Source organism: Lithobates pipiens, unplaced genomic scaffold, assembly GCF_037356315.1.
Source record: "Lithobates pipiens isolate NorthernLeopardFrog02 unplaced genomic scaffold, aLitPip1_a1.2 Scaffold_22, whole genome shotgun sequence".
Taxonomy (NCBI): Eukaryota; Metazoa; Chordata; class Amphibia; order Anura; family Ranidae; genus Lithobates; species Lithobates pipiens.
In genome coordinates, this window is record NW_027507784.1 from 312,574,077 (window position 1) to 312,589,728 (window position 15,652).

The 15,652-nt window shown below is 40.7% G+C and overlaps 1 protein-coding gene across 1 annotated transcript in view; it reads left to right on the forward strand.

Moving 5' to 3' along the window:
* CHTF18 (chromosome transmission fidelity factor 18) overlaps positions 1-15,652 on the forward strand; it is a 117,510-nt gene that overhangs the window by 16,000 nt on the left and 85,858 nt on the right. Inside the window, exons 6-8 of the mRNA XM_077449400.1 lie at positions 8,786-8,838; positions 10,814-10,952; positions 14,476-14,688. Coding sequence (XP_077305526.1) covers positions 8,786-8,838; positions 10,814-10,952; positions 14,476-14,688 — 405 coding nt within the window. The remainder of the gene's footprint in view (positions 1-8,785; positions 8,839-10,813; positions 10,953-14,475; positions 14,689-15,652) is intronic.

Consider the following 15,652-nt stretch of genomic DNA (forward strand, 5'->3'; position numbering starts at 1 on the left):
TTGCAGATCGCACTGCGATATGCGAACTGATCTGGGGGTGTCATTAACATTTCACTGACCCTCCCAGCAGTTCGCATAGGGCAGTGTGAACTGCCACCGGGAGGCATGCGATGCGGGAACCCGCCGCGCATTCGTGGCGTTCCCACATCGCTCCAGTGTGAACCCAGCCTAATAAGCGATCATTTTTCTGATCGCTGTATTAGTGTCACAGATGACGCTAGTTAGGCAGGTAGGTATTTAGGTTCGCCGCAGCTTTTTATAGCGCCAGGGACCCCCATATACTACCGCATAAAGCCCCCTGATTGCCCCCTAGTTAACCCTTTCACCAGTGATCACCATATAACTGTTACAGGTGACGCTGGTTGGTTAGTTATTTTTTTATAGTTTCAGGGCACCCGCCATTTATTACCTAGTCTCACTAGTGTACCCCTAAATTTAGGGGTGTCTACCTTCCAAAATGGGGTCATTTGGGGGGGGGGGGGTTTGTGCCATCTTGGCATTTTATGGCCTTCAAAACTGTAACGCCCTTAGAAAGCCTGAAGGCGGTGCTTGGTTTTCGGGGCCCCGTACGCGGCTAGGCTCCCAAAAAGTCCCACATATGTGCTATCCCCATACTCAGGAGAAGCAGCAGAATTTATTTTGGGGTGTCATTTCACATATGCCCATGGCATGCGTGAGCAATATCATTTAGTGACAACTTTGTGAAAAAAAAATTAAAAAAAATTAAAGTTTGTAATTTTTCCGCAACTTGTGGCAAAATATAAAATATTCCATGGACTCAACATGCCTCTCAGCAAATAGCTTGGGGTGTCTACTTTCTAAAATGGGGTCATTTGTGGGGATTTTGTGCCATCTTGGCATTTTATGGCCTTCAAAACTGTAATAGGTAGTGAGAAGTGAAATCAAAAATTTACGCCCTTAGAAAGCCTGAAGGCGGTGCTTGGTTTTCGGGGCCCCGTACGCGGCTAGGCTCCCAAAAAGTCCCACATATGTGGTATCCCCGTACTCAGGAGAAGCAGCAGAATTTATTTTGGGGTGTCATTTCACATATGCCCATGGCATGCGTGAGCAATATATCATTTAGTGACAACTTTGTGTAAAAAAAAAAAAAAAAAAAAAAATTTTTTTTTGTCATTATTCAATCGCTTGAGGCAAAAAAATACAATATTCAATGGGCTCAACATGCCACTTATCAATTTCCTTAGGGTGTCTACTTTCCAAAATGGGGTCATTTGGGGGGGTTTTGTACTGCCCTGCCATTTTAGCACCTCAAGAAATGAGATAGGCAGTCGTAAACTAAAAGCTGCGTAAATTCCAGAAAACGTACCTTAGTTTGTAGATGTGACAACTTTTGCGCAAACCAATAAATATACAATTATTTACTTTTTTTTTACCAAAGACATGTGGCTGAATACATTTTGGCCTAAATGTATGACTAAAATTGAGTTTATTGGATTTTTCTAATAACAAAAAGTAGAAAATATCATTTTTTTTCAAAATTTGCGGTCTTTTTACGTTTATATCGCAAAAAATAAAAATCGCAGAGGCAATCAAATACCATCAAAAGAAAGCTCTATTTGTGGGAAGAAAAGGACGCAAATTTTGTTTGGGTACAACATTGCATGACCGCGCAATTACCAGTTAAAGCAGCGCAGTGCGAAATTGTAAAAAGACCTCTGGTCATTTACCAGCAAAATGGTCCGGTCTGAAAGTGGTTAAAAGGAGTCCCAGAGCCCACCAATCAGAATCGTCAGCCATCTTTAATGACCTACTAGACAGGACACCAGACTCTCCCATAGATTGAGAGCGTGCACAGAGCCCTCAGCCCAAGATAGGACATGAAAAATGATCCCCCTAGAGCAGTGATGATGAACCTTGGCACCCCAGATGTTTTGGAACTACATTTCCCATGATGCTTAACTACACTGCAGAGTGCATGAGCATCATGGGAAATGTAGTTCCAAAATATCTGGGGTGCCAAGGTTCACCATCACTGCACTAGAGATATCATATGTTTTAGTCTTTTCTCTAAAATAAGCTATCCTGAAAGGCCAGGGAGAAAAACTGATTTATTTTTTTTTATTATTTTTTATTTTTTTTTCAATGGTAACTAAATCAAATTTTATACCAAGACCCCTCAAATATAACATTGCAGCAACGCAGCGCATTGCGCCCGCTGCTAGATGTACTGCATACCAGAGGCATTCCATACAGATGGAGAGGCCATACTGCCCTATTATGCACACCAGATGACCCCCAAGCATTCTGGGGGTCACTAAACATTCCTATCATAGAGGTTCCCGAACAATCTATTTTTTTATTTTTATTTTTATTTTTGCTCAAAGACACGTGGATTGAAGTTGCTAAACGGTACACAAAGAGCCCAAAGACACGGGGATCGTTGTAGATCACCATCAGCCTAAATATATAGGAGAGGAGAAAGCCAAGGAAGTCCCGGTTTGTCCCCTCCACACCGCAGGGATCATATGGATCACGCTGACCGGGTGGACACTTGAATAACTTTAAAGACAAAAGCTACAGCTTTATATACCACCTTTAATCCAATAACTGAAAAACTGACACCTTAACAGCTGTCTCCGATGGAACTGTCTACTCTCAAATATACACCGATTTCACCAATACCACTCCGCAGATAGCGGCCTCCGTTTTTATATTAACTGTTTTTTATTTTATTTATTATTTTGTTTTTTTTTCATCTCGCTTTTCATACCCAAAGCGCATACTGCCCTTACAAGGGATGGGATGTATGGATATCTATAAGTCTTATGCGCTTGTAGTATTTGATCATAGGATACTCGTGGCTACTATATGTATAACCTACAAATCACAACATACGAGGAGTCTTTTTTTTTTTCTTTTTTTTTTTTTCTTCATTAGCTCTGAAATCCTTCATCTCACATAATGCCATGCCCAGAATTGATGAAGTAACTATACTAGTCACAAGATAGGTATACGTTTACAACACTGAATTGCTCTTCTTTGTTTATACTAAGGCCAGACATATAAAGGCGTATGTGAGGCCTATTAATAAATATATATTAGGGCTGTTACTGATTAAAATTTTCGTGTTCGATTAATCTTTTTTTTTTTTTTTTTCGATTAATATAACGCACATACAGATCCAACTACTTTTAGCTGATCTCCTTGCATTGCAACTCTGCATTAGTCAGTGGTAAATGTGGTATACACTATATACAATCACCCGTCACTAGTTAGTTTCCACAATCCATGACTTGACTTCACAGTTCACACAAATAAGTTTTAAATTCAAACTGTAGCACTCACGTAAGTCATTTATTATTATTTTTTTTTTCACAGTAGCGTGACAATCCCTCCACCTCCAGTCTAATCACTCTCACCTTTATGGCATGGACCCCTGTGCAAACAAGTAGTCATGCAAGCGGGTATCAAAAGGGTTAAAACGGACCATAAACTTCTCTCGCGTCTCCTTAGATGTCAGCAAGGATGCCAGGTCATGGGTAGAAAGAAAAGATCTAAGTGCTCACCGCTTAAGTTTAAGATTTCATTTTTTTGTTCAAACACAAACTACTCACATAAAGATGATAAAAACACAGCATGTAAAGCCGACAATCGTGTTAGTTCCGTAGGGCAGCAGCGGGTGATGTCATGCGTAGCTCCTCCCCCATACGCATTACGTTCAATCAGAACTTCAACGTCATCGGACTCCCCCCCCCCCCCCCCCCCCCCTTCCCTTCGTTAGCAGATGGAGGCACTTAGGGAAGTTGGGAGGAGTCAAGTGACGTCGATGTCACCGGATCTCTGATGGAACTCCCTGAAGACCCAGAATCCAGCGGAGAGGTGAGTACCAATCAAAAAAATTTTTTATATATAATTTTTTTTTTTTTTTTTAATAGAGAGAGATGGTTTCTTTCTAATTGTTTATACAAACAAAATTTAACATGTTTACCTGTACTAATGGGGGATTAAATTTTTCATAAAGGACAAAGTTTAACTAAATTGAAGTTACTAAATTTAATCTAAGTTTATATAGAATTACTATAAAAGGGACTCTGAGAATCTACCTTGGATAAGTATGGTCTATAAAAAGACTGCATAATCCATGCCTGCAAATTAATAATATCCCATATATATTGCATTGACCTAATCTGAACACTCAATCTGGGGTAACCCTTTTCCCAAAATTTTATATGAAAAAAAAATATATATATATATATATATATAAATGTATTATTTATTTATTTTTTCATTCATTCCTATCCCTACAATCGCTTATTTTATCAGTAATATACTGCCCCCCGGTGGCAGGACTCATTATTACAGTTGAGCTTCTAGAACACATTCCCCCAGAGGGAGATCCTTTTATAACTCTGAACATTCTGTATCTTTCATCTCTAGCCAATTTTCATTGCTTTTCTCCTGACCTCCCTACTAGAGAGAACATTTTACACTCTAACACATAAGGTAGAATAGCAAGTCTAAGTCTACTTCCGGTGTGTGTGTGTGTGTGTGTGTGTGTGTGTGTGTGTGTATGTGTATGTATATGTATATGTATATATATATATATATATATATATATATATATATATATATATATATATATATATATATATATATATATATATAATATGTGTGTGTGTGTGTATATATATATATATATATATATATATATATATATATATATATATATATATAATTTTTTTTTTTTTTATATTTAAAAAAAATTTTTTTGCCAACCACAACCCTCCTCCTCCTCCTATTTAAGCCTCAATATTCCAATACTATACACAAGCACCATGTCCAATCAAAAATCCCAAATCTCTTCATTATTGATGAAACTAGTTTCCATCAATGCAAAGGGATTGAACATCCCTGAAAAAAAAAAATCAAAGTTTCTCAAAGAATTTATTAATATGAAGGCAAATATTGTATGCATCCAGGAAACGCATTTCAAATCTGACAAAATTCCGAAAATCAGACGATGGATTTCCATCTGCATACCGCACCACAAATCCAGACTCAAAAACCAAAGGTGTAACTATACTAACTTCCAAACGAATGCCTTTCCAGCTCATAGATTCCATGTATTATCCATTTGAAAGATATATATTCGTTAAAGGAAAGATTGACCCCCACCCCATCACGATTGCTAATATCTATGCACCCAACACTAAACAAGTTGCATTCTTCCGTCAAATAGGAGACTTGCTAACTTCATTCTCCACAGGCATCCTCATTCTCGGAGGGGACTTTAAAGGGGTTGTAATTTTTGTGTTTTTTCCACCTTAATGCATTCTATAATTTAATTTTTTACATTGTTTCGTCACGCCTGCTCAACCTTCATATGGAGAGGCAAGCCTCCCAGAATCAAACATACTTGTCTAGACTTGCCAAAATGTAAAGGAGGAATTGCCCTTCCTGACTTACAAAAATATTACCAGGCCTCTCACTTAGCTAGAATAGTGAATTGGAATATACACCAACTGGTTAAAGATTGGGTTTCCATAGAACACATACAAATTCCACAACCCTTAAAAACCCTTACTTGGTTACATCCAAAACATCATTCATCGGCGCCTAAATCCCACCCTCTAATAGGTCCCACTTTAGACATTTTTGTAAAGTCTCAAACCAGCAATCCAACACCCTGGTTGGGTCCTCCTGACTCCGCTGAAAGGCAACCCAGATTTTCCCCCAGCTCTAGAACAAAACTTTCTCAGAGACTGGCCCCATAAAGACATTCTGACTAAGCACTTCTTTAGAGGGAACACTCACAAATCAAGAGATGATATTAATAGAGAAATTACCCCAAAAGTCATATCACAATGGAATTCTATACAAATCGAACACTACTTGACCAAACATGAGGAAGCTCACACATGGACAAGACCTCTAACTACTCTAGAAAATATTTGTTCCCAAAAAACTCCACAAAGACATACCATCTCTATCTTGTATATTGGGGGATTAAATGACTTCACCAGTACGTCATGTCAAGCATGGGAACGAGACCTCAATACCCAAATGACCTTAACAGAATGGGAAACCATTTTCATGTATGCCCACAAAGGGTCTCTTAATGTAGCAACTCAAGAATGCAGTTATTAAATCATTACACGTTGGTACAGAACACACACCCTGCTAATCAAATTCTATCCCAAAGTCTTTAATAGATGTTGGAGATGTGGAAATGAAGAGGGTTCAATGGTTCATATATGGTGGTTGTGTCCTATAATCCAAACATTCTGGGAAATGGTCGACACAGTTGGTTCAGTCACGTCCGAAAATTTTAACTATTCCGGCCCAATTCCTCTTGCACCGTACTAAAATATGTAAGACACGATACCTCAAATCTTTATCTAATGTTTATGCCGCAAGACAGTGTATACCGTACCATTGGCGGTCAAAATATATGCCTTCAAAAAAAAGAATGGTTTCAAACACATTGACAAAATAGAGGAACTTATCAGCATATCTCAAAGTATAACTTTAACATATGAATATTATATAGTTCTTATATAGTATATATATATTACACAATCTCTTTTTTTGATTATATTAGGCACATCTCACTAAAGTTGTGTAATACTATATGGTTTGAAACCAAATCTGTTCTAATGTTACTACTTTATATCATGTATGCTGTTCTGATACACAATAAAATTTATGGAACAAAAAAAAAACATTTCTCCATCGCTATGTAAGATGTTGTATAATGGGTTGTTAAATCTACCTATTATATTCACAATCTCCACCTATTGTTAGGCTTGCATATGCATCTTCGTCCACTTTTTAAGATTGCTTGTCTACCATCCATCATGCTGTATTGTATATAGTTCGCCAAATCTACTAATTTTCAGAGATTGTTTTACAATCATTCTTTGCCAAAGATCCTGCTAGTCATAGAAAATACTATTGCAAGCTAACAAAGCTAAATCATTTCCTTGCAATTAGCTGAATTATCAGCCTTCCTGGATGCTTCTTCAGCGGGGTGAGGATGCTGTGCTGATAGACCACATCCATGTGACCTCCGCATTGTTGGCACAACTGGTCAAGTTGATCATGGGATTAGTGCACCCTCATATAGGGAGGGGGAGAATGTTTGCACTTCAAAAATAAAATTGTGATCCACTCGCTATTTCAGCAAATAATTATAATTTTTTTGGGGGGGAATTTAGTTGTTTTTGGCAGAGAGCCTAAGGGCAATTCACACTGTTTATCCCCCTAAATCGCTGAGCGCATGAGTGATTAGTGCATCACACGGCTTTTTCCTTTTATTTATTTTTTATGAGCTTTATTTGATTTGTATAAAATGTGCACTTCACTGCAATGTCTGACAGTGCAGTGCAATTCAGGCCAGTGCACTGTGATAAAATGCAGCATGTCCATTTTATTGCAACGCGCTGCAGTGCAGCGCAAATGGGACACATGGGAAACCATTTCTTGTGTGTACCTGTGGTACGTTTTTGCCATGCGGTAAAATGTCTCTCGCTGCACATAGTCTGAATTGGTCCTTACTCCTTTTTTCCTTTTTTTTTTTTTTTTTTTTTTTTTTTTGTTTTGCATAGTGAAGGACGACCACATTTCTGTCATATTTTCCATTTCTCTCTAATTCCATTTAGGGGCATTTTCCCTAATTTTCTGTGCCGCCTGTGTTAGATGAGGAGGGGGGGGGGAGCTTTCAGATGTCACCCGGACATGAGGGTACATACAAAAATAACCTGCTAGAAGTTCTGACCTTTGCCCCCCCCCCCCCCCCCCCCCCTTTTTTTATTTATTTTTTCTTCTTTCCTTTTATGGTGCTACTAAAGATTTTTTTTTTTTTTTTTTCTCTCCTTGTGCACATTGGAAAGATTTTTCATCACTTCTTTCAGATCACAACACAAGGAGCTCTAACCCTTCCCTACTCTATTCAAAAAATGTAAATGGTTTCGGCATGGAATTGCACTTAAACTTTTTATGATGAATCACAGTTGAACCTTTCACCACTCGTTCCTACAGCCGACCCTTTCTGTACTGCCATAGAACCAAGCAAACAAGAAGTCATTCTGTAAAAGGTTGAACGTGACACTTTTCAAAATACATTATGGGGTTTATTTGCTAAAGGCAAATCCACTGTGCACTGCAAGTGGACTTGGAAGTGCAGTCGCTGTAGACCTGAGCGGGACATGCAAGGAAAACAAATAAAAAAAAAAAAAAACAGCATTTTTGCTTGCACGTGATTGGATGATAAAATCAGCAGACCTTCCCATCTTTTTTCAGACCTTCCCCTTCCCCCTCGTTTTTCAGACCTTCCCCCTTCCCCCTCGTTTTTCAGACCTTCCCCCTTCCCCCTCGTTTTTCAGACCTTCCCCCTTCCCCCTCGTTTTTCAGACCTTCCCCCTTCCCCCTCGTTTTTCAGACCTTCCCCCTTCCCCCCTCGTTTTTCAGACCTTCCCCCTTCCCCCCTCGTTTTTCAGACCTTCCCCCTTCCCCCCTCGTTTTTCAGACCTTCCCCCTTCCCCCCTCGTTTTTCAGACCTTCCCCCTTCCCCCCTCGTTTTTCAGACCTTACCCTTTCCCCCTCGTTTTGCAGTGCAGAGTGGATTTGCCTTTAGTAACTCAACCCCTATAACTCTGTTTTTATAAGAACCTAGGGCAATGGCTACACCCCCTTCTGTAGGCATCACACCTGTTCCTATATTGGTAGCAGTTTAGTGCTGGTGAACTGTAATTGTTTCTCTCCTTTAGTTGTGCACTTCATCCATGATTCCCTTTTTAATATATACAAAAATTCTGTCTTCTAGCGTCGACGGCAGGTGTTGGAAGAGTCTCAGCGGCTCACAGAGTTGTTGAACAGGTGAGTGAATAAGTGGAACTGTGACCAGGCTGTGGACATTCAGTTATTTGGCTGCAAATTTTTCTAAAGCCCAGAGCCCCAGCAGTAAATCATAAATCAGAACTAAACCCATCGATTTTTACCGGTTTCAAAAAAGTTACATTCCTGGAATGTTGAAAATGTAAACTGTCACATTTTCGTGTGTGTGTGTGTGTGTGTGTGTGTGTGTGTGTGTGTGTGTGTGTGTGTGTACGCGTACACGCGTACACGCGCAACCAACCTGTCAAACCATCAAATGGCTGGGGTCGTAACTTATCACATGTGTAGCACCATGGCAGTTGCAGATCAAACAGAAGCAGCTTCCTTTGCTATAAAGTATAGGAGGGTTTAATTCCGCTTGAAGGCTGTTAGCTGATCGAACGTCAACAAAATTGTAAGTGTCTAAAAATGGAGAGCAACTGAGTATGTGCAGAGCAAGGCGAGACTGTGTATTACTGGATTTTAAACAGTATAGTCACTTATTTTTAATGTATCACATGGCTATACCTGCAAAAGGGGCCAGTCTGAAGTGATCTAGCAGGACTTAAATTTCTGAATGAAGTTCCATTTTAACAAATGGGTACCTTAGCTTTAAAGCTGAAATAAACCCATCAATACCCGTGTGCTTTTATTGTTGAGGCCGAAAAGTTAGCCTTTTAAACTAGGTGACTGGGGGATGGTCCAGAGCTAGAGAGGGGCATCACAGAACAAATTCCAGGGGGTAGTATTAGGGGAATTAGTGGTCAGTTGAGTCCTATTTGCAACCTCAGAACACCCAATAAGGAGATAGCATGCGTCCGGATTAAACTGCATGGCATGTTCACAAATGGCAGGAGTCTGGATGATGGGAGAACTAGAGCTACTGTTGTACGAGGAGGATTTTGATTTTTGTGGGAATTTCAGAGACTTGGTTCAACAGCTCTCATGATTGGCTGGCAACCATTCAAGGGTAGTCCCTATATCGCAGAGATAGGGTACAAAACGGGGGCGGGGTATGCCTGTATATCAAAAATGATGTACAAGTGAATGTGAGGGATGACATAATTAATGGAGCAAGGGAGGAGGTGGTATCCTTATAGGTGGAGCTACAAAGGGAGCAAACCAAGGGGAAAGTAAATACTGGGAGTATGCTATAGGCCCCCTAACCAGAGGGAGGAGGGGAGGTGGAGCCTCTTATCACAGTTTGGAATGGCGGCAAGGAAGGCAAGTGTCATAATGGGGGAATTTATCCAGACATAGACTGGGTGGAAGGAACCACGCTCATTCCTTAAATGTCTTGCATTACAATTTCATGGGTCAGATGGTAAATGCACCAACAAAGCATTGCTAGACCTACTGCTTACCAACAATGACACCAGCTATTTGATAGCTTGTCAAATGTACAGCACCATGGCATTTGCAGATCAAAGATGGCAGCTTCCTTGGCTGGAGAAGTTTGGTTCTCCATTGAATCAAACCCAGCTTCTCTAGCTGCAGGCACTCTGGAGCAGTTCTTCAAAGTCCACAACTGATCCAATAAAGTCAATAAAATGGAGAGTTGATTTTTTTTTTTTTTCCCCTAAACTTCTTGTACACCTGCTCTGTATTTATGTTGGAGATTAAGAGGTGGGAAGTCTTCCAAGTTCCTGTTGCACTTGGGGACAAAATGGCGGGGGGGGGGGATAAAACTTTAAGCCATAGTTTTTTTTATTTTTTATTTTTTTATTTTTTTTTCCTGGAAATGACAAGAGATGGCCCGGCGACATTTTTGGATAGCTTTAAAACATGCGCTGGAGGGAACTGAATCATGTCATACTGCACCAAAAATGAAAGCATTTTAGATATTTTTATTCTTTATTTATTTTTTTGGATACACCTTGTGTATTTTTAGTCTATTAGCTTATTTAAAAGAAAGCTGACCGCAATGGTCATATCAGTATGTTTACAATTGATGATGTAACCTGCTGTGTTTCTTAAGTCAAATGAAGGAACTTGATGAGATGGAAAGTGAAGCTTTGGAGCTCTGCGAAGGTGAAGAGGAGGATCAGGTGTCAGAAAATAACCTCTGGGTGGACAAATATACCCCAAGGTGCTACACTGAACTTCTCAGCGATGATGTAAGCTTTTTATCATGTCCGATTCAGAATAAAGTTTATTTCCTTTAAATTGTATTGAAAAAGGTAGATCAAAATCTAAGACCGTTTGGACATCATACTATAATGTACATTTATGACCTTAAACAACATATTTTATTTTTAGTAGTCACCAGTAATAAGTGTGACATCTCAAATTTAATGGGGGGCTCTAGGCAAACAGCTACCATAAACCTATATTGTTTAAAAAAATTTAAGTTTACTGTTTTACCTCTAAGTCTTTGCAACTTTTGCCAGCATTTTTTTTGAAGATGGCCATGCCTTTACAAGTCACTAAGATACTACTGCTACTTCCTTATTTACCATGATTGCTTCCTTAGTCAGCACCCTGGACATGGGTGATGATGCTGATCGCTGTCCAATGAGGAGGCAATGAATTGACACAGAAAGCTGAGTAGCTAAACTAGGAAGATGTATTGCTTCAAGCTAAGTTCCATGTTTCCTGTCAGTTTAAATAGTTTAAAGCAAGTTTGGCCAAAATAACTATTTCCTTCACTATCTGCAGCATTGTCCCTAAATGCTGTAGAATACTACATGTAGTTTCAGCTACATACAGTACACAGTGCTGACTTCCCGTCTCACACCAAGAACAATGCAGAGTCGGTCTGAGCGGTGCTCAGCCATTCATAGGCATTCATAGGCAAATGAGTGCCGTTCAGATTGACTCTGCATTGTTCTGGGTGTGGGTAATCGTATCTCACAGATGGAACCCAGTACTACACTGTATGTAGCTGAAGCTACAAGCTATTTATACAGTGCTTAAACCCGATGACCTTCTCTTTCTTTTTTTTTTTTTTTTCTACACCTGTAAGGGAAAAGGCATAATGAGCTAGTATGCACCGCATACTAGCTCATTATGAAATACCTACCTTAGAACGAGGCGCTGGTATCTCACCCGTTCCACACAGAGGGGGCTGACATTTTCCCTCGGCGTGTCTTCTGGGTATCGTGGCTCCGACGCTGTGAGTGGCTGGAGCCACAATGTCACTCCCGCGTGTGCGTGCGGGAGTCTTTTTCCCAACAAGCAGGCTTTCAGCTGAGAATCCCCGGAGTGCATGTTCTGCTGAAGTCAGCGGCTCGTTGCAGGGGGAATATCTCCTAAACCGTACATATTTAGGGGGTATTCTTTTTAACTACAGCTAAGCCTTATTATAGGCTTACCTGTAGGTAAAAGTAAAAAAAATTGACTTTACTACCGCTTTAGGAGACACTGCAGCAGCTAGTGAAGGAAATAGTTTGTTTGGACCAGCTTGGTCCAAATGAACTAAAGTGACAGCAAACATGGAAATCTGCTTTTTAAAGCTGAACTTTGGGGGGGGGAATAATTTTAAATATATTCGTCCATAGCCCTTAAATAAGAGAAATCCTCTTTGCATCATTGCATTGCTGTAAATAGTCTGTGCATCGGAGGGAAATCTTCGGGAGGGGACCCTGTAGAACCTCCAACTGTTGTCATCCTCTCACCAAGCTGCTTGGCGATGGTCTTGTCCCTGGCATCCTTGGAGAGCTCTTTGGTCTTGGCCATGGTGGAGAGATTGGAATCTGATTGCCTCTGTGGCCAGGTGTCTCTTATACAGGTAACACGCTCAGATTAGGAGCACTCCCTTTAAGAGAGTGCTCCTAATCTCAGCTCATTACCTGTATAGAAGACACCTGGGAGCCAGAAATCTTGCTGATAGGGGATCAAATACTTATTTCACTCATTAAAATGCAAATTGATTTATAACTTTATTGAAATGCGTTTTTCTGGATATTTTTGTCCCGTCTCCCTGTTAAAATAGACCTACCATTAAAATTATAGATTATTTATTTTTCGGGCAAATGTACAAAATCGGCAGGGGGTCAAATACTACTTTCCCCTCACTGTACCTATCCCGGAGTTCATAGAACTAAATGCATCACCTGCCTCGCCGTGTAGAAAATGTCATTTTACAGGATAGCCGCGGTGACGTAAACGTTAAAACGTGTATATATTTCAACTGTATATATCTTTTTGCTCTGGGATTCATAATTCTAAGTAATTTAAAGTTTACAATTTAAAAAAAAAAAAAAAAAAAAAAACGCACAAAGTTTTATACTGTAGTTTTTATGGTCTGAGTTGCCTAAATGCACTAGTAAACATAAATGAGCATAGGTATAAAAATGTAGTAATGGGGGTTATGGTGCTTGAATTACACAGATTTTAAATGCCATGGAATTTCTTCCCCGGTGAACTGAAGTCATTTAAAGAAGTAAATCCTGATGGATTTTACTTCCTCTTTCCCCCCTGCAAAGTAAAAGCATAATGGGCTAGTATGCATTGCATACTAGCCCATTATGTTGCACTTACCTGCACAGGAAGCCAGCAATTTCCCCGCTGTGTGGAAGCATCATAATTTAATCTGAATAAACAACTAAAGGAACAGCTCTAGACCTTCTCTCGTGGCCAGTGTTGGAGGCAGCTGAATGCAGTGTTTTTCTTTAAGAAAGGTAAATATTTCAGCTATTCTGACATTCTGATCATTTTATCCATCCTCGCAAGCCTTAAAGAGGTTGTAAACCACCTCAAAAAAATCCCCCCAAAAAAGACCCACCAAGACAAAGGCATAATGAGCTAGTATTCATCAAATACTAGCTCATTATGAAATGCCTACCTTAGAACAAAGCAGTTGCAGCGGGCCCGGTACACTGCTGTCATGGCCGGAATCTTTCCCGGTGCTTCTTCCGGGTCCGTGGGCTTTGTTGCTGTGATTGGCCGGAGCCATGATGACGTCAATTCCATGCATGCACTCGGGAGCCTTCGTTCACGGCACCAGTTTGGAAGGAACGGCACCTGTGGGCTGTTCTTTCAAAGCACATGCGCCAGTGATGTCATTGGCTTGCATGCACTGGAAATATCTCCAAAACTGTACAGGTTTAGGAGATATTTTCACTACTTATAGGTAAGCATTATAGGCTTACCTATAGGTAAAAGTCTGCAGAGGAAGTTTACTTCCTCTTTAAGGCTGGGTTCACACCGTAGCGATGCGGGAACGCCGCGAATCCGCAGGGTTTTCCCGCATCGCATGCCTCCCGCCGGCAGTTCACACTGCCCTATGCGGACTGCTGGGAGTGTCAGTGAAATGTTAATGACACCCCCAGATCAGTCTGCATATCGCAGTGCGATCTGCAAACTCGGACAGGAATCGGATCGCATGGTGTGAACACCCACGCGATCCGATTCTGCTGCGGACCAAAAAAAGGGTCCCGTGCGAGTTTGCGGCGGGTGCGATGCGAATTCAGCCATACTATCTGTATGGCTGAACTCGCATCACTACAGAGATCGGATGTGATTTGCACTGCAGTGCGTTGCGAATCACATCCGAGTCTCCCACCCGCAGCGGTGTGAACCCAGCCTAAAGGATAACTGTATGTAGTTACTATATGTGTTACTTATATGTATTGACTGTTGTTTTGTGCTCTATAATTGGTCTACATTCCCCCCCCCCCCCCCCCCCTCTTGGCTCAGTTTACGAATCGCTGCCTATTGAAATGGCTGAAACTCTGGGATACGGTGGTGTTTGGAAAGGAGAAAGCTGTGAAAAAGCCCAAACCAAGCACTGAGCAAAAACCAAACTTCAGAACACAGAAGGAGCCGCAGGGCAAGTGGAAGACCAAAGCCCAGATCACAGAGGAGATTCTGGAGGCAGAGCTAGATCAGCACAATAGGCCTAAATACAAGGTAATTGAATGAATGAATGAAGCGTTGTCTTTAGCAATCTATGCATCTGATTTGAAAGTAAGGTGGTCTCTTGAGAATCTTGCCAGATTCTGTAGCTATCCTGTATGGCGGTGGTTCTCAACCTCAGTCCTCAAGTACCCCTAACGGGCCATGTTTTCAGGTTTTCCTTTACTTCGCACAGCTGCTTTAAATCAATGACATGGTATTGATGAGAGCTATTTTATCTAAGGGAAGTTCCCAAAACATGGCCCAGTTTAGGGTACTTGATAATAACTCCATTGAGTTATTGCAAAGATTCAACACATTTCAGGGGCTTAAAAATTCCCCCTTCCCCAACACTGTGTCTCAGTGGTTTGCTTGGATCAATAACATTAAAGGATATGTTCACTTTAAAAAAAAAAAAATGCACACTTTTTTGCATTTATTTTTCTAAGGAGCCTGCAGAGTATTGCACTCATGAGCAGCAGATCAGGGGTTCAATGTTCAGCTCCTGCAGACTCTCAGCATAGCCATCTGCTCCAACAGGCAGGCAGAGTTACCTAAGAGCAGGAAAATTGGTGGACTATGAGGATGCTTACCAGCTTCCTAGCAGCTCATTGAAAAGTACAAACAGTCAGCCCCAATGGCTGGAGGTTCTTGTAGGCATTCATTCACCGGGAAACTGAATTAATGACATGGCCGTGCTGCTTTCAAATAGTGACAGTGGGTGTGGGGCAAAGTTCCCCAGCCCGCTGTCATGGGGGGAGGGGGAGGCTGCAGATGCCGGAACACATTCCACCCTAAGAATAGGTTGAACATGTAACATGTTCCAAAACTGAACTTACCCTTTAAAAGAATGGAAGATCTTACAGGTACAATTAAAAGAAGGGAGGAGATCTTTCACTGTAAGTGGTTTTATTGGCATACCTTTAGCTATCTGCTTATTATGTTTCTACTCTCCCTGCCCCCGAGGCCTGATATTAGA